Source organism: Lepus europaeus, chromosome X (assembly GCF_033115175.1).
Source record: "Lepus europaeus isolate LE1 chromosome X, mLepTim1.pri, whole genome shotgun sequence".
NCBI classification, from domain to species: domain Eukaryota; kingdom Metazoa; phylum Chordata; class Mammalia; order Lagomorpha; family Leporidae; genus Lepus; species Lepus europaeus.
The window spans coordinates 130,052,347-130,072,323 of NC_084850.1; the positions used below are offsets into that span (position 1 = coordinate 130,052,347).

Here is a 19,977-nt window from a genome sequence, read left to right on the forward strand (position 1 = left end):
ATAAAAACGTGTGTGTGTGTGTGTGTTGCCTGTTTCACACAGGCAATGTGTTTGCAGTACAAATTCTGTACAAATCTCAAGGCCACCATAACACATCACAATGCGAATAATTAACAAAGAATTGTTATTGAGGGGAAGAAAGTGTTCTCCTTTTACAAAGAAAAGTACTTATTTACAATGATTCCCAATAAGCCAGGAATTATAGGATTTAATGTGGGCTGGCAATAAAGATTTGGCAGTCTCGACACGGTGATTTTAATTAAAGCCATAGAGTAAAGCCCTTCAAGGAGAACATTAGAGTGACAAAATAAGAGGGCCAAGAGGAACACAGAGAAGCCCCAATGTTGAAAAGTTGGCGGAAAGCGGAGTCCACATAAATGGTCTAAGCAGAGACCTAAAAGACAAACCAGGACTGAAACCAAGGAGAGTGAGTATTTTAAAAAAGGAGGGTGCGGGAGTACCGAGGACTGCCAAGAAGTAGAGTGAGATCGGGTCTGTGAATGCACCGCTGGACTTCAGGGTCATTCAAGAACCTGTCTGATCATTTTTCCTAGAGCTGGGATAGATGAGGAAACAGGAGGCAGCAGCGGGGAAGCCCCCTTCAGGAGCAAACCTGGCACAGAGGAGAGGAACCGGAGGGGACCAGAGAAGGCTTTTTTTTTTTAAGGGAAGGAAAAAACCATTACAAAGGGCAATCCTGGACAACAGGAAAATTCTGAATGTGAGTTGTTCAGTAAAGTTTCACTATTAATGTTATATTTCTTCAATGTGATCTATATTGTGGTTACATAAGAGAATAGCCCTCTTTTCATAAGATTTTGCTAAAGTACACAGAGGTTAATGTCACAAGATCTACAACTTATATTCAAATGGAGAAGGAGACGGGAGAGAGAGAGAAAAAGAAAGGTTGATGAAATGCTAACGCTTGGTAAAGGGCATATTGGGTGTTCATTGTACTGCACTATCCTTTCATCTCCTCTGTAGATTTGCAATTTTCAAAAGAAATTATGGAGGAAACAACAAAGCAGAACAAAACAAAAACAGCATGAGGAAAAAAAATATATATATATATATAAGCCAAAAAAAATTGAAGAAAGGCATTTGAGTATGTCAAAGTGCTGATGGACAACAGCTAGGGGAGTGAGCAAGAGAGGAAGGAGGAGAAATCAATGCTCCCCCCCCCCAACCAGCACGCACGCGCATGTGCACACACACACACACCTCCACAGCTATAAAGCATATAGATAGAAGAGAGTAACAGTGGATTTAAAGAACAGCTTAGGGGTGGGTACTGTGGCACAATGGGTTAAGCTGCTTGGGAAATGCACATCCCATACAGAATCTTGCCTCTGCTTCCAATGCAGCTTCCTGTTAATGTGCCTGAGAGGCAGTGGATGATGGCCCACATACTTGTCATGGGACACTGGGGAGTTTTTGGCTCCTGACTTCAGCCTGGCCCAGCCCTAGCTCTTGCAGGTATTTGAGGAGTGAACCAGTGGATGGAAGACTCTCACTCTATCTCTCTCTCTCTCTCCTCTCCCTCTGTTTCTCTGCCTTTCAAATGAAGGAATAAATAAACTTTATAATAAAGAACAGCTTATCTGATGTCTGCATCTCACAGAGAGGAGAAACGAGGGAGGACCTGGCTCACGGCGATTCCCACTGAACCTTCCCCATGCCAGGAAGACTGTCTGGTGGCAATTGTAACCAAGGACCCTCCAGGAAGCAAGATCAAGCAGAATAGCAAGGAGTCCTCTAGACTGAGGAAACCAAAGAGGGAGGGAACAATGGCATTCATTGTTTTTCCATGAAGCTCCCACATTAAAAGATATATCATATGAGGCCAGCACTGTGGCGTAGCAGGTAAAGCCGCCGCCTGCAGTGCTGGCATCCCATATGGGCGCCAGTTCGAGACGTGGCTGCTCCGCTTCCGATCCAGCTCTCTGCTATGGCCTGGGAAAGCAGTAGAAGATGGCCCAAGTCCTTTGGCCCCTGCACCCACGTGGGAGACCCGGAAGAAGCTCCTGGCTCCTGGCTTCGGACCAGCACAGCTCCAGCTGTTGAGGCCAATCGAGTGAACCAGCAGATGGAAGACCTCTCTCTCTCTCTCTCTCTCTCTCTCTCTCTCTCTCTCTCTCTCTTTCTGCCTCTCCTTCTCTCTCTGTATAACTGTGACTTTAAATAAATAAATAAATATTTAAAAAAAAAAACAAAATAAATAAAAAAGGGAGAGAACGATCCAACATGGGAAGCAGGATACACAGCAGACTCATAGAATGGCAGATGTCCTGAACAGTACTCTGGCCTCAGAATCAGCCCTTAAGGCATTCAGATTTGGCTGAAGAGCCCATGAGAGTATTGTAGGCATGGAAAGTCAAGACACTCTGGCAAAAAAAATTGACCTAAATTAAAGATCTCTGCAAGTGAGATCCCAGTGGAAAGAATAGGTCATCAAAGAAGGAGGTACCTTTCTCTGAAGGGAGGAGAGAACTTCCACTTTGACTATGACCTTGTCTAAATATGATCATAGTCGGTGAACTCAAAAGGCCTCCGTAGCCTTGGCAACTCATGATAAGAGCCTAGGGTGATTACTGACACCATAGACAAGAGTGTCAATTTGTTAAGTCAACAACAGGAGTCACTGTGCACTTACTCCTCATGTAGGATCTCTGTCCTTAATGTGCTGTACATTGTGATTTAATGCTATAACTAGTACTCAAACAGTATTTTTCACTTTGTGTTTCTGTGTGGGTGCAAACTGTTTAAAGCTCTACTTAATATATGCTAAATTGATCTTCTGTATATAAAGATAATTGAAAATGAATCTTGATGTGAATGGAAGGGGAGAGGGAACGGGAGAGGGGAGAGTTGTGGGTGGGAGGGAAGTTATGGGGGGGAAGCCATTGTAATCCATAAGCTGTACTTTGGAAATTTATATTCATTAAATAAAAGTTAAAAAAATATACAACACTGTAAGGAACTTTTTTTTTTTACAGGTAGAGTTATAAACAGTGAGAGAGAGACAGAGGGAAAGGTCTTCCTTCCATTGGTTCACTCCCCAAATGGCCGCCTCGGCCGGCGCACTGTGCTGATCTGAAGCCAAGAGCCAGGAACTTCCTCCTGGTCTCCCATGCGGGTACAGGGCCCAAGCACTTGGGCCATCCTCCGCTGCCTTCCTGGGCCACAGCAGAGAGCTGGACTGGAAGAGGAGCAACTGGGACAGAATGCGTTTCTGTGTGGGCGCAGACTGATGAGGTCTTTGCTAATTATATACTGAAGTGATCTTCTGTATATAAAGAGAATTGGAAATGAAAAAAAAAAAAATCAAAACAACCTGGTGTTAAAATGGAAATGGCATAGAAAATTAATTATTTTGAAAAAAAAAATTATGTAGGATCTCTGTCTTTAATGTGCTGTACATTGCTATTTAATGCTATAATTAGTAATCCAATGGTAGTTTTTTCACTTGATGTTGCTATATGGGCAAAATGTTGAAATCTTTACCTAGTATATACTAAACTGATCTTCTGTATACAAAGAGAATTGAAAATGAATCTTTACATGAATGGAAGGGGAGAGGGAGCGGGAGGGGGGAGGGTTGCGGGCGGGAGGGAAGTTATGGGAGGGGGGAAGCCATTGTAACCCATAAGCTATACTTTGGAAATTTATATTCATTAAATAAAAGTTTAATAAAAAAAAAAAAAAAAAGAATCCAGCACCCCAACCAGGACTAGAACCCCAGGTGCCAGCGCCAGAGGCGGAAGATTAGCCAAGTGAGCCACAGCACCGGCCCAAACATTTATGTTTAAACATAATCTCCGATATAGTAGTATTTATTTGAAACACACAGAGATCTTCTATCTGCTGATTCACTCCCCAAATGTCTGCAATAGCCAGGGCTGGACCAGGCCCAAGTCAGGAGCTTGGAACTCAATTCAGGCCTCCCACGTGGCTGCCAGGGACCCAAGTGCTTGAACCATCACCTGCTGCCACCCAGGATGCACACTAGTGGGGGGGGGAGGGTCACAAGCAGAGCTGGGATTTGAACCCAGGTACTCTGATCCAGGCCATGGAGGTCTCAAGTAGCATCTTAAGCACTGTACCAAATGCCTACCCTGATGATGGTATCTTCAAATGTGCATCCTTTGGGAGGTTACTAGATCACAAAGGCTCTTATAAAAGAGGCAGTGAGAAGGCACCATATATGATGAAGCAGGCCCTCACCACGTACTGAATTTTGTGGCGCCTGGATCGTAGGCTTCCCAGCATCCAGAATTGTGAGAATAAATATCTGGTTGTTGTTGTTGTTGTTGTTTTTTGACAGGCAGAGTTAGACAGTGAGAGAGAGAGACAGAGAGAAAGGTCTTCCTTCCATTGGTTCACTCCCCAGATGGCTGCCACGGCCGGCGCTGTGCCAATCCCAAGCACTTGGGCCATCCTCCACTGCCCTCCTGGGCCACAGCAGAGAGCTGGACTGGAAGAGGAGCAACTGGGACTAGAACCGGCGCCCATATGAGATGCTGGCACCGCAGGTAGAGGATTAACCAAGTGAGCCACGGTGCAGGCCCCACTGTAAGGAACTTAAACTGTGAGGTGAAGGGGTGGAGGCCACAGGACTGAGAGTAGCCAGAAAAGGGTTCTGAAGCAGAATGAATGGTTTGTTAGATTTTAAAACACTAAGTTAACTAGATTCTTTTTACCAACAGTCCTACCAAGAATTAAAAAAATTTGTTTGCTATTTAGTATTTTTTAATTCTTAAATAAAAATAGAGAGCAAATCTTTTGATAAGAACAATCTCCATCAGAGAAATATTTTATTTGTTATAGCTTAAGCATTAAACTTTAAAGCCAAAAAGGTATAGATAGTTTTTGTCAGCTGCTTAGCACTTAGACAAATTGAATAAATGCATTTTAAGTGATCTCTAAGGAAGAAATAAAATGTATCTGTCTTCTCAAAGTGCTCCACAAGAAAAAAAAGGCAATATATTATTCATTGAAAACTCACTGACATAAAATTCAAGTGTAAAGTGAAGTTCAGGAGATTGAAGTTACAATGTTTTATTTCTGTAATGTTGGAGAAATCTCAATTCTCCAAGTCAGGGGAACATATATATAGGCTCGGAATTTTGGGATTTGCTGAACCATCAAATAATGTGTAACTTTGGGTAGTTCTCCAACCTAAGTCAAAGTTTCCACATCTACAGGAGGAGACTAAGCCATGCTTCCTCCAAGAGTTTTGGTGAGAAATAATGAATGAAGTAGGCACTAAATAAATAACAGCTGGTATCAGTATTCTCTTACCTGGTGCATCTCCCAAAAGAAGTGAAATAAAAATAATAATACAAAATCAATACTACTTCCCTACATGGAAGGGCAGAAGATCCCTAGGAAGGGGATAGCCTCAATATTTTTTAAAGATTTATTTGTGTACTTTAAAATCTGAGAGAGAGAGAGAGGAGAGAAGAGAAAAGAAAGATCTTCTATTCACTAGTTCACCTCCCAAATGTCCACAGTAGGCAGGGGTAGGCCAGTCCAAAGCCATGAGCCAGGAACTCCATCCAGGCTTCCTGCCTGGGCGGCAGGAGCACAAGTTTTTGGACCATCATCTGTTGCCTTCCAAGCGCATTGGCAGGAAGCTAGATCAGAAGTGCAGAGTAGCTGGCACTTGAATGAGGCACTCCAATTCAGGATGCAGGTACCCCACACTGTCACAACACTCACCCTCAACAGTCTCCATTATATATATAGTTTTATCTTTCTTAAACTGCCATGATACTCCAGGGCCAGAGTTCTGTGCTGGAGCGGAATGACCAAGCAGGAAAAAACATGCTTAACACTGGTCAGACCAGTAGAAACAGGAAGAAAGTTCCCCTTGGCTCTGCCAGTTACTAGCTATGCATCCTCCAGCAAATCGTTTCTCCTCTCAAAGCCTCAGTTTCCTTTTCTGCAAAGGTTGTGAACGTCTAAAGTATGTGAAATGGTCTGGCAAACTATAAAAGCCATACAAATCAAAGGTACTTTATATTAAGTAAATTCAATTAAACCTAGGTTCTGAAGGCAGGAACACTGGCAGGCAGCACACAAGGGTATAATGTTGACAGGAAAGAAAACAAACAAACAAACAAAAAACCTTGTAGTCAGAACTCCTTGAGTTCAAATCTCAGGTGTGACAGCTGAATGTTGTATAACCTTGACAAGCACTTGCCTCGCTGAGTGCGAACTGCTTCAGCTGTAAAACGGAAATAACAACACTTCACTCAGCTTTATTGCAAGGACTAAATAAAACACATGTAGCATATGTTGAACACTCTCCAGAATACAGTTAGTAATCAGGAAATAATAGCTATAATTTTCTATCAAGAGCTTTCAAAATATTCATAGCTCTTTTACATAATCATTTCAGATCTAATCACCTGATTATAGGAATAATCCAAAATAAGCAAACAGCTTTGCACAAAGAAATTCCTCAGAGGCTTAGTTATATTAGTTTTTAAAAGGTTCAATATTAGGAGAATAATCAAGTATACTATGGCCTATCCACTAAATGACATGAAAAATGTTTACATATGAATAACTTTTTAGTCAGGTTACGAAAAGTGACTACTAAGGATGATCACAAACCTACATTATATCATAAAAAACAAAAACCTGGAGAGAAATGATGAGACTAACAGGTTATAAATATTATTTCCAACTGTTTTTTAATTTTTCCCAAAATTTCTGGATGAGGAAAAATTGTCATGCATAAAATGTCTTTGGGTAAATGTAAATAAACACCATTACATCTGCTTTATGATGAAATCATAATAAACCCTTACTGATGTATTCAACAAGAGATAACAGGTGAATAAAAAGAATTATAAGAGAATATTCTGAACAAGTACATGCTAATCAATTAGATAAATGAAATGGACAAATTCCTAGGTCACAAACAACTGAAAATGACTCAAAAACCACAGAAAGTTTAAATAGATCTACAAGTAAAGAGTCACACTAAGTAAAAAAAAAAATACTACCCACAAAGAAAATCCCAAGCCCTGACAGCTTTACCAATAAATTCCACAAAACATTTATTAAAGAACTGACACCAGGGGCCAGCGCTGTTGCGTAGCAGGTAAAGCTGCCGCCTGCAGCTCCAACAACCCATATGGACACAGGTTTGAGTCCCAGCTGCTCCACTTCTGGTCTAGCTCCCTACTAATGTGCCTAGAAAAGCAGCGGAAGATGGCCCAAGACCTTGGGCTCCTGCACCCATGTAGGTCACCTGGAAGAAGCTCCTGGCTCCTAGCTTTGGATCAGCCCAGCTCTGGCCATTGTGGCCATTTGGAGAGTGAGCCAACAGATGGAAGATCTCGCTCGCTCTGTCTCTTTCTCTCTCTCTCTCTCTCTCTCTCTCTAACTCTGCCATTCAAATAAGTAAATAAATCTTAAAAAAAAAAAAAAACTAACAACTGACACACCTGTTAATCACAAACTCTTTCCAACTCAGTAAGGCCACCATTACCGTGGTATCAAAACCAGATAAAGATGATGCAAGAAAAGAACTTAGATTCTCCATAAATGTTGCAGCTTGCTTCTTTGAAATATAGATATAAAATTCTCCTACAAAATATTAGCAAACTAAATTCAGCAAGACATAAAATGTATAATACACTATGATCAAGTGGGATTTATCTCAGGAATGAAAAAGGTAGTCTGTATCAAAATTCAACTAATGTAGCATGTCATATTGTAGAATATTATTTCATAATATAGAATAAAGGACAAAAATCACATGATCATCTCAAAAACTGAACACTAGAAGAATAGAACTTCCTCACCTTGATAAAGAGCATATACTTTTTAAAACACCACTGCTATTATTACACTTAACGGGGAAAGACTGAATGCCTTCCATCTGAGATCAAGATAGGAGGGAGTGCAGAGCGGCAGCATTTGACCTAATGGTAGTAAGACAGCCACATCCCATATCAGGGTGCTGGTATTCCACACTGGGGCTGCTCTAATGCAGACCCTGGGAGTCAGCAACGATGCCTCAAATAATGGAGACCTGGACTGACCTGGACTGACTTCCTGGGTCCAGGCTTCAGCCCTTCAGCATTTGTGAAAATTTGTGGAATGGATCAGCAACTGGCAGCTCTTTGTCTCTCAAATAAATTAATTTTATAAAAAAGCGAGGATGTCTGCTCTTGCATTTCTATTCAACATCACAACAGAGGTACTAGCTAGGACATTTAGGCAAGAAAACGAAACAAAAGACATTGGAAAGGAAGAAGTAAAACTGTCTCTATTTGCAGATGACATGATTTATAAATTAACATTCCTAAGGAATCCACTAAAAATCTGTTGGAGCTAATAAACAAGTTCAGCAAGATTTTGGGTTACACAATCAATATACAAAAAATAAATTTTTAATGTTTGCAATGAACAAGCCAAACATGAAATTGAGAAAAACAATTCCAATTATGACAGCACCAAAAAGAAAAAAATACTCAAGTCAACAAAAGACATGTAAAATTTATAGGCTGAACAACACAAAACATTGTTAAAGAAGACCTAAATAAATGGAAACACATCCAACACATCCAATATTCATGGATCAGATGATGTAATAAGTAAGCTGGTAACATTCTCCAAATTGATCTATAGATTCAACACAATTTCCATCAATATTGTAGCTGGTTTCTTTTGAAAAACTGATAGACCAATCCTAAAATTCAAAGGGAAATGCAAGGGGTGCAGAATAGTCCAAATAATCTTTAAAAAGAAACAAAGTTGAATGATTCATACTTCCCAACTTCAAAACTTTCTATGAAAGCTGTAATCATCAAGACACAGTGCTTATCGCGAGCATGAGAAAAACATACAGATCAATGGAATCAAATTAAGAGCCCATAAATAAAACTTTCAATTGATTATTGACAAGAGTGCCAAGATCATTCAGTGGGAGAAAGAGTCTTTTCAATAAATGGTGCTTAAACAACTGGATATCAACATGCAAAGTAAGAACGGGTACCCCCACCTCATGCATATATAGAAATTAAGTACATATAGATCAAAAACCTAAATATAAGAAATAAAACTACAAAAATTAAAGCATGAGCATAAATTATCTTGGATTTGGCAACTGATTTTCAGATATGACATCAAAAGCACCAGCAACCAAAGAAAAAATTGGATTTCATCTAAATTAAAATCTTTTGTGCTCCAAAGAATGCCTGAAGAACATATGAAGATGATCCACTGAATGGGAGAAAAGACTTAACAAATAGCATATTTGATAAGGGACTTGTATCTAAAATACATAAAGAATTCTTACAATAAAATAACATATAAGAATAAATAACAATTAAAAAATGGTGGAAGCAGTCATTTGGCCTACCAGTTAAGCCCCTGGTTAAGATGCCCACATCCCATATTGGAGTACCTGGGTTTGATAGCCCAGCTCCTGATTCCAGCTTCCTGCCGATGTGCACCCTAGGAGGCAGCAGATAATGGCTCACGTAGTTGGGTCCCTGCCATCTATGTAGAAGAACTAGACTGAATTCATACCTCCCAACTCAGTCTCTCAGCCACTGTGTGGGTGGAACCAATGGATGGGGCTGTTGTCTCTTGTCTCTTTCTTTCTGCCTCTCAAATATTTTTTAAATGGGTGAGTGAACTTAATAGACATGTCTCCAAAGAAACATAACTGGCTAATAAACATAACTGGCCAATAAAAATGCTCAGTGTCATTAGTTACTAGGGAAGTACCAATGGAAACTATAATTAGATACCACTTCATAACCCTGGGATGGTTACAATAAAAAGGACAGACAATAACAAGTACTGGCAGAGGATGTGGAAAAACTGGAACCCTCACACAGAAATATAGAATGGAGGGGCCAGCACTGTGGTGCAGTGGGTTAAGACACTGCCTGCAGCAACGGCATCCCATATGGGCATGGGTTAAAGTACTAGCTGCTCCTCTTCCAATCCAGCTCTCTGCTGAGATAGCAGTGGAGGATGGCCCAAGTGCTTGGACCCTACACCTGCGTGGGAGACCCAGAAGAAGCTTCTGGCTCCTGGCTTCAGATCAGCCCAGCTCTAGCCATTGCAGCCATTTGGGGAGTGAACCAGTGGATCGAAGACCTCTTTCTCTCTGTCTCTGTCTCCCTCTCCATAACTGTCTTTCAAATAAATAAATAAATAAATCAGGAGGGAGGGGGGAAGGGAGGGAAAGGAAAGGAGAGGAGAAGGGTGGGGAGGGGAGGGGAGGATAGGGGAGGATAGGGGAGGAAGGAAGAAGGAAAGAAAGAAGGAAGGAAGGAAGATAGAACAGTGCAGCCACTTGGGAAAACAGTTTGGAAATTTCTCAAAATGTTAAGCATAGAGCTACCAGATGACCTAGCAATTCCACTCCTAGGTATATACCCAAGAGAACTGAAAATATATGTTCACACAATAACTTGCCTATGAATGTTCATAGCAACATTGGTCATAATAGTCAAAAATAGAAACAACCTAAATGTCCATCAACTGATGCTTGGTTAAAGACAATATAGCATATTCATATAATGGAATATTATTCAACAATGAAAAGGAAAGGGGGTTGGTGCTGTGGCACAGCAGGTTAAGCTGCTGTCTGTGACACCTGCTTCTCATATGAGTACCAGTTCAAGTCCCTGCTGCTTCACCTCCAACCCAGCTCCCTACTAATATACCTGGGAAAGCAGCAGAAGATGGCCCAAGTCCTGGGGTCCCTGCACCCATGAGGGAGACCCAAATGAAGTTCCAGGCTCCTGGCTTCGGCCTGGCCCATTTGGGAAGTGAACTAGCAGATGGAAGCTCGCTCGCGCTCTAACTCTGCCTTTCAAATAAATAAATAGATCTTTAAAAACTAAAAAGAAATGAAGTACTATTATATGCTACAATATGGACAAAACCAGACACAAAAGGTCACATAACATATGATTGTATTTACATAAAGTGTACAAAATGGATAAATCCATAGAGACAGAATGCAGACTGGTGACTACTACTGGCTGGAAGAAGAGAGAAGTAAAGAGAAACTGCTTAATAACTAAGGGTTTGACTTTGGAGTCATGGAAATATTTTGGAACTAGGTAGGGGTAGTGGTTGCACCACATTGTGAATGAATCAAATGCCACTTTATTATTTGCTTTACCATGGTTAACCTAATGCTATGTGAATTTCACCACAATAAATTATTTAAAAGAAAAAGCAATTAAAAAATCGAAGCTAATACTTCCACTGACATGTAACATTTCAAAACAGAGAATTTACTTTTACAATTTAGGCGTAGCCTGTTTTCTTAGACCTAAGATATTTGGCTACATTTAGAGAACTGTGGGTAGTCCTGGAGAAAAAGCAATAGTTACTCTCTTCACTCTCTGTTTATATAGTACTGCTACAGAATTAATTCAGTTTGAAGCTTTGGATTCATTTCATGACATGCTTAAGATTTGAAAGAGGAGCCCATGTTTCGTGTTGTGCTTAGCAGGTAAAGCCACTGCCTGCCACACAGCATCCATATGGGCCAGTTCATGCCATGGCTGCTCTACTTCCGATCTAGCTCCCTGCTAATGGCCTAGGAAAGCAGCAAAAGATGGCTCAGGTACCTAGACCCCTGCCACCCACGTGGGAGACAAGGATGAAGCTCCTGGCTCCTGGCCTGCCCTGGCTGTTGCAGCCATTTGGGGAGTGAACCAGCAGATGGAAGATCTCTGTCTCTCCCTCTCTCTCTGTAACTCCAACTTTCAAAATAAATAAATCTTTAAAAAATTTTTTTTGAAAAAGTTAGCATACCTCCTGTATTCCTTCCTCCTTTCAGAGATTAGCTCACTAGCCCATCAGCACAAGTCAGTTGGAAGGGAGAACAGTGGATTCCCAAGGGAAAACATCCCACACTAATCAGTATAGAAGACTCTGCACCCTAACCTTGCCACCACAAGCTCTGAAGCAGACATGTGGAATAGAAACTGAGAAAATTATCTATAACCTCGGTAACTAAGGCATCGAGTTGAAGAACAAATTAGTCATATAATTGTCCCACTTTATTTATTTGCTTTTATTTTAATTTGCTTGGGGAAGCAATTCTCATAAACATTCAAGTGAGTTTCAGCTAGATTTCAGTAGCCATGAGAAAGCAGCTCAGTGTAAAACAAACCAAGAAAATATTTAAGCTTCTAATTATATGAGGGTAGAGAGAAGCATGTCATCTATTTCAAAACAAAACACTTTTCTTGGAAACAGATGATCCAGCATTCTTCCTAGAATAGTTTAAAAACATGAGGCAAATCTCAGGAAGTTGTGTGTTGAATAGATATAAAAATAATGTAATCATCAAGTTACCAAATCCAATAAAAATTCAATGATGCTACTAAATGTCACATAGGTATGGATATAACTATTTATAAGAGCATTAAAGAAACAGACATATATTGTGGTGTCTTTCTTGTTCCCTGCCACTGAGTTTTAAATTGAGATTTAATGTTGGTGCACTTTCAACTGAAATTAAATCAAACATAAGATATCTCTTAGATAATACTTTATGATATATCATAAATTCAAAGCTGTATCTTCCTAAAGGTCATTTCCCATGTTCCCCCAGTAGTTCACCTTCACTCTAAACAATGATGCCTCGCACAAAATCACCCAGGGCAGCCGGAGAAGCATAAGAGGAAGAAGGAAGGGGGAGAACGTGAGTCCGACTGCCCCGGCCCTTTTCATTCATAAACACAGGCATGTTCCCAGCACTCACCTTTCTCAGATTTCTTGTCTTTCGCTGAAGAACTGCTGCAACCCATGACTTCTTAATCATAAATGTTCACTCATGAACTGAAATTGCGTGTCCGTGACAGAATGTGAAAAGTCCCTGGGTTTACGCCGTGAGGAGCCTCTTAGCCGATCCCCTTCAGTTATAAATACTAACGAGGAAGACACAGGAGGGAGAGAAGGAAAGCACCAGTTAACAATGTGGTAGCTAAGGGGCTGCTCAGCAGGATCCCTGTTACACTCCTTCGGAATTGCTGTTCAGACATCATCGAAACCTACAACAACAGCTACAGAGTGGCTAGACACTGTAGACACTGCCTAGACACTGTAGACACTGCTTTCTGTGCTACATGTAAATCATTGCTTCCCCATGTCTGGGTCAGATCAAACTCTGTACAAAATTAACCACTAAAAGTAATGGAAAGAAAAAGTGAAATGTAAGAGGGTATGATTTTCTAATCGACATATACAGGAAATGGGATATGGAGCACACATCCCATTATGACATTGGTTAACTGTTTTGGTTTTAAGTTCAAAGTTATTTAATCTATCTGGGTTTTTAAAAATACAAACTGGAAAGTAACTATGAGACAAAAACAATACTTAAACAACTAAGTCGAAGTTCAAATCACAGCGAGGACAATATTTCTCAGAGTCAGTTGCTGGTGCTTGTTTAAAAATAGAGGAGGCTGGGTCAGGGGGTGGGGGTTTGGGGGTGGCCTGCCACCTCCTGTGGTGCTAGCATCCCATATAGGTGCTGGTATGCACCTGGGAAAGCAGTGGAAGATGGCCTAGGTCCTTGGGCCCCTGCACCCATGTGGGAGACCCAGAAGAAGCTCCTAGTCCCTGGCTCCTGGCTCCTGGCTCCTGGCTCCTGGCTTCAGATCAGCCCAGCTCCTGCCATCGCAGCCATTTGTGGAGTGAACCAGTGAATGGAAGACATCTCTCTCTGCCTCTGGCTCTCTGTAACTCTGCCTTTCATATAAATAAATGCATCTTTTACCAAAACAAGTCTTCTCTCTTAAAAAAAATAGAAGAGGCTCAAGATCCCACCCCCCCTAAGTTTAGGAGTCATAACCTGGGAAAGTGTCCTTTTGAAAAACTCCCCAGGCATTCCTGAGATACCTCTAAAGTTCACCTGTGTGCTCACCAGGCCTTCTCCGAGTTATCTTCCATAAAGACCTGATAGCAGTACCCCACCCCATCACTTTTGGGGGTAATGTTTCCTGTATTTGGTGATGCTCCAAACCAGCCTGCTCTAATATATTTGTATCTCTTGATGTGAACAAAGTCAGAGGACAACTAACTCCAGGATCCACCTGACACATCTGTTTTTCTATCACTACTGTAGTAAAAGCCACAAAATTTGAACTCAATTAAAAAAAGGGAAAATTTAAATGAGCAAAATATTTAGACTATGGGAATTTTTCTTCTTTTTCTTAAAATTTGTACTAATGTAAAGAGAACAGATTGCATGAATTTCATAGGTACAGTTCTAAGAAGATAACCAGACTTCCCTCCCTCCCCCAACCCTCCTCCTTCCCATCTTTGTTTCCTTTTCATTAGTTTTTCAAAGACATAATTTTAATGCTCTCTATAATCACAGGCCTAATTCACCAATAACCATAATATTCAACAAGTAAAAAGTAGGAAGACCACAGCTCCACAGGAGTATAAACAAGGGCTAAAAATGACAATCATCTCACAAGATGTCTGTTTCATTCCTACACATTGTTTTGAACTATAGGAATATATTTAAAACAAAAATAACTTTAATGAACAAACTTTCTTTTTTTTTTTTTTTAATTTTTGACAGGCAGAGTGGACAGTGAGAGAGAGAGAGCCAGAGAGAAAGCTCTTCCTTTGCCGTTGGTTCACCCTCCAATGGCCGCCGCGGTAGCGCGCTGCGGCCGGCGCACCGCGCTGATCCGGTGGCAGGAGCCAGGTGCTTCTCCTGGTCTCCCATGGGGTACAGGGCCCAAGCACTTGGGCCATCCTCCACTGCACTCCCTGGCCACAGCAGAGAGCTGGCCTGGAAGAGGGGCAACCGGGACAGGATCGGTGCCCTGACCGGGACTAGAACCCGGTGTGCCGGCGCCGCAAGGCGGAGGATTAGCCTACTGAGCCGCGGCGCCGGCTGAACAAACTTTCTGATTAAAGTTAGGCCCAAACCTTTTACGCATTCAATTAATTAACCCTCTTAAACTTTGAGTAATTTTTAAATTTGAAAGGCATTTATTCCATATCATTTTTCTCTAAACATCGTGGATAAAATGTTAACAAGATCAGGTCCTAGGGCAGAACAAGTCTTTCAGCATTCCATTCCATTCCATTTCATTCCAGGGTCTCCATTACATTAGATCCATTACATTCACAATGAAGCATATTGGTTCAGTTAGGTGGTAAATTCAACTATCATAACTATCATCTTATTTACCTATGAGGCTTTCTGGAAGACTTCAGTCAATATTTTAATAAAATTACGATATATATTTTAATACCTTGACATTGCAGCCCAACAAAAAAAGAGGAATAGGTAGAGGAGGAAGGGGTGGGGGAGGAGTAGTGGACGGGAAGAGGAAGAGGACAAAAGAAAGGAGGGGAGGCAGAAAAATCAGCTTTGTATGTTTTTTAATAACAAAATCACAACAGTTCAAAGGTGGGAGAGAACTTTAAAATCATCTAGTATCAGGGTACTTTAAAAAGTTTATGGAAAAAATAGAATTAAAAGATACGATTATTTTGAAAATTATATCTATATTTATAACATACATTTCCTATGGACTTTTTGAAGATCCCTCATATACATGGATTTCAAAATTTTTAGCACTAAAATAAACTTATCTTGCAATTCCATTTTCCATAAACTTCTTGAAATACCCTTGTATTTCTACAAAGTGTAAGGAAGTTAAGCAATCGACCCGATGTCAGGTAAACTGGGGGCTGTCAAACTTTACTGCACATTAGAATCACCTGGGGAGCTTTTAAAACTCCCAATACTCAGCCTGTGCTCATCAAGCCAGAAACACTGTGGGCTTAAAAAAATACTGATGCCCCGGCTGGCGCCGCGGCTCACTAGGCTAATCCTCCGCCTTGCGGCGCCGGCACACCGGGTTCTAGTCCCGGTGAGGGTGCCGGTTCTGTCCCGGCTGCCCCTCTTCCAGGCCAGCTCTCTGCTGTGGCCAGGGAGTGCAGTGGAGGATGGCCCAAGTGCTTGGGCCCTGCACCCCATGGGAGACCAGGATAGGCACCTGGCTCCTGCCATCGGATCAGCATGGTGCGCCGGCCGCAGCGGCCATTGGAGGGTGAACCAACGGCAAAGGAAGACCTTTCTCTCTGTCTCTCTCACTGTCCACTCTGCCTGGCAAAAAAAAAAAATACTGATGCCCAGGTTCCATCACTAGAGATTCATGCGTGTTGGGTGGTAGGTTGAGCACCATGATGTTTTTCAAGCTCCCCAGACAATTCTAATATACAACAAAGTTTAACAATCTCTCATGGAGACAATAGTTTCAGAACCCATGATGACACTTAGGGATCATCACATTTTCCTAGAAATGCTTTTTGACGCCATCTATCTGAAGTCATATTTTTCCAGAGGTCAAGTCAGGGTTACAAGTCTGTAGTTTCTGGTATCTACTCTTTCATGTTTTTGAAACTGGGGCAATGTTGACTCATCTCCATACTCAAGAGTTTCTCAAAGGCCATTTGTGGTGCCTAGGAGCACATATCTGCTGGTTTCCTCATCACCCTTTGAAGTAACTCATCTAGTCCTGTTAACATTCTCCAAGTGATGAGCTCAGTGCTCTCCGAATTGAGTATTCATAAGATTTACAAGGGTGGCAGCTAAAAATGTAGACGCCTGTGGCGTAGCAGGTTAAGCCTCGGCCTGCAATGCCAGCATCCCATGAGAGCACTGGTTGGAGCCCTGGCTGCTCCACTTCCAATCCAGTTCCCTGCTAATATGACTGAGAAAGCAACAGAAGATAGCCCAAGTCATTGAGCCCCAGCACCCAACATGGGAGACTCAGATGAAGTTCCAGGTGCTTGGCTTTGGCCTGGTTCAGTCTTGGCTATTGTAGCCATCTGGGGAGTGAACAAGCAGATGGAGGATCTCTGTGTCTCTCCCTCCTTCCCCCTCTGAAATTCTGCCTTTCAATCTTTAAAAAAAAAAAAAATGTAGACACCTAGGCTTTGCATCTAATACTCAGATTTAAAAAAAAAAAAAAAGGAGCCTGGGAATCTGCATTTAAAGTGTACTTGTCAGAGGACTTTGATACAGACAGTCCCCACATCAGTGAAACACTGCTAGGAGCCAGCGCTGTGGCACAGCAGGTTAAGCCATAGTCTGCAGCGCCAGCATCCCATATGGCTACCAGTTCGAGTCTCTGCTGCTCCACTTCCAATAAATTCCCTGCTAGTGGCCTGGGAAAGCAGTGGAAGATGGCCCAAGTCCTTGGGCCCCTGCATCTATGTGAGAGACCTAGAAGAAGCTCTGAGATCCTGGCTTCGGATCAGCCCAGCTCTGGCCATTACAGTCATTTGGGGATTCAACCACCGATTGACTGACTCACTCTCTCTCTCTCTCTCTCTCTCTCTCTTCCCTTCTCTCTGTAACTCTGCCTTTCAAATAATAAGTAAATCTTTAAAAAAAACAACAACAACAACAACAACAACATTGCTCTCCAACAGTGTCCTTATCTCCCCTGGGCTTTGCTCTACCCTTACGCTTTTTGTTCAACCTGTTTTTATGAATACCTAAGAGGTTTGAGTAGGAAACAAACACTGATTAGACAACAGGAAGTGATATATATTTCAATCTCAATTTTCTTTTTTCCATAAATAAATAAAGCAATGTCTCTCCAAAGCCATTTGATTCTCAGCTACTCCTCAGCTGATTCATTATACAACAGAGTAAGATTCACTAGGAACCAAAAAGCATCACACTTAAACGAATTTCTCTTAGACTGTTAGCTCCATGGATGACTTTCTTTTTAAATATGCTTTGACAGACTCATAGAATGGCAGATGTCCTAAATAGCACTCTGGCCTCAGAATCAGCCCTTAAGGCATTTGGATCTGGCTGAAGAGCCTATGAGAATATTTTAGGCATGGAAAGCCAAGACACTCTGGAAAAAAAAGAAGAAGACCTAAATGAAGGATCTCAGCAAGTGTGATCCCAGTGGAAAGAATGGGGCCATCAAGGTAGGAGGTACCTTTCTCTGAAGGGAGGAGAGAACTTCCACTTTGACTATGACCTTGTAGGAATAAGATCGAAGTCGGAGAACCCTAAACGCTTCCATAGCCTCGGCAACTCATGACTAGAGCCTAGGGAGATTACTGATGCCATAAACAAGAGTGTCAAATTGTTAAATCAACATCAAGAATCACTGTGTACTTACGTCCCATGTGGGATCTGTCCTTAATGGGTTGTCCAATGTGAAGTAATGATATAGCTAGTACTGAAACAGTATTTTTACACTTTGTGTTTATGTGTGGGTGCAAACTGATGAAATCTTTACTTAGTATATACTGAATCGATCTTCTGTATATAAAGATAATTGAAAATGGAAAAAAAAAACGGTGTTAAATTGGAAATTACATAGAAAATTAATTTTTTTTAAAAAAAATCATGTAGCATCTCTGTCATTAATGTGCTGTACACTGTTATTTAATGCTATAACTAGTACTCCAACAGTATTTTTTCACTTTGTGTTGCTATGTGAGGGCAAACTGTTGAAATCTTTATATATACTAAACTGATTTTCTGTATATAAAGAGAATTGAAAATGAATCTTGATGTGAATGGAAGAGGAGAGGGAGTGGGAAAGGGGAGGGTTGCAGGTGGGAGGGAAGTTATGGGGGGGGGGGAGCCATTGTAATCCATAAGCTGTACTTTGGAAATTTATATTCATTAAATAAAAGATAAAAAATAAATAAATAAATATGCTTTGAATCTCTGACACCTACACATTGCCTTTCACATAGCAAGTGTTTGATAAATGCTAAATGAATGAATGAGTGTTTTAAAGCCAGGGATCTTTAAAACATTAATTTGCCAGAAGTTATTATTGGGCTACCATGTTGTATCCAGATACATGGTAGTTGATTATTAAAAAGCCTTTTATTAAATCAGAAAAAAAGTAGTGCTTATACATGCATTTTATTTTAAAATCATGATGGAAAGAAACAATTGTTCTAGAATTCTTTAGTTGTCTACTAGAAAAAATAATTGGCAATTATTTTTACATTATTAAATAATCACTTAAATTATTTTTAAATGTTTTTTCTACCTCAAGTAACAGGCTTTAAAAAATTCTTTTTAATTCTCACCAAAGCAGGAGCTGGTTAAGGCAAGGTGCCACTTACCATTCCCACATGCTGCCCAACCTGGAGCCAGAGGATGAAGCAAGTTGGTTGTGTCTGTAAAGCTGACCGAGATGATTTGGGGATTTTCCACTCCTTGGTCAAGCCTAAGCTTCTTCCACTGGCCACCTTCTGTTAGCATTAGGAAAACACTCGGGGCACTAAAGAAGTCTCTGAAGAGGCCACAGCTTAGGGCCTAAAAAGGGTCCCCAGACTTCTGCAGGGTTCACAAAGGCCCAAGGAGGCCCTGGTCAATGACAACACTTGGGTGGATCTAGGGAGAAAGCAGCTTGAAATCTGCCCAGGGCTACTGCCCCTTCCAATATATACCAAAGATGGTTTTAAAGAGTAAACAAAAAAATGACTCATCATTGGCACTCACATCCAGTCTGCAAAAGGAGACTTCTGCTAAAAGGCTTTTAGTGTGCGTGTGCGTGTGCGTGTGTGTGTGTGTGTGTGTTGGGATAGGGGTAGGGACAAGAAGATGGAATTCTTTGATGTTGTTTGGCTCTTTTCCTCCAAACAACTTTACATTTTTTAGAGCTGAGACACAAGGGAAGAACAAAAGACAGCCCTTGGAGCCAGCCTAACCTCTGCCACCAAGCACCCTCTAAGTGCTAGCCCAGCCTCCCAAGTTGTTCCTATTTCATCATAGCATTATTTTATCTCAAAGTGCATCTCTACCCAACTCCCACACTTTGGTTCAGCTACACTGACCAAGATGCACCTCTAGCATTCTAGATGTCGGTTGGGTAGTTCCCCTTGCTACAAAGTCAGCATTTCCTAGAGAAATTGCTCGTCAAGCTCTGGCCCTAAGGAACTCAAATCTGAAAC

At 41.3% G+C, this 19,977-nt stretch overlaps 1 protein-coding gene across 1 annotated transcript in view; it reads right to left on the reverse strand.

Moving 5' to 3' along the window:
- Nucleotides 1-19,393, reverse strand: part of PPEF1 (protein phosphatase with EF-hand domain 1) — a 121,343-nt gene extending 101,950 nt beyond the window's left edge. Inside the window, exons 1-2 of the mRNA XM_062183411.1 lie at nt 19,147-19,393; nt 12,764-12,929 (exon numbers count right to left, since the gene is read on the reverse strand). Of these exons, the coding sequence (XP_062039395.1) occupies nt 12,764-12,809 (46 nt within the window). The 5' untranslated portion in view covers nt 12,810-12,929; nt 19,147-19,393. The remainder of the gene's footprint in view (nt 1-12,763; nt 12,930-19,146) is intronic.
- Between the last annotated feature and the right edge of the window lie 584 nt (nt 19,394-19,977).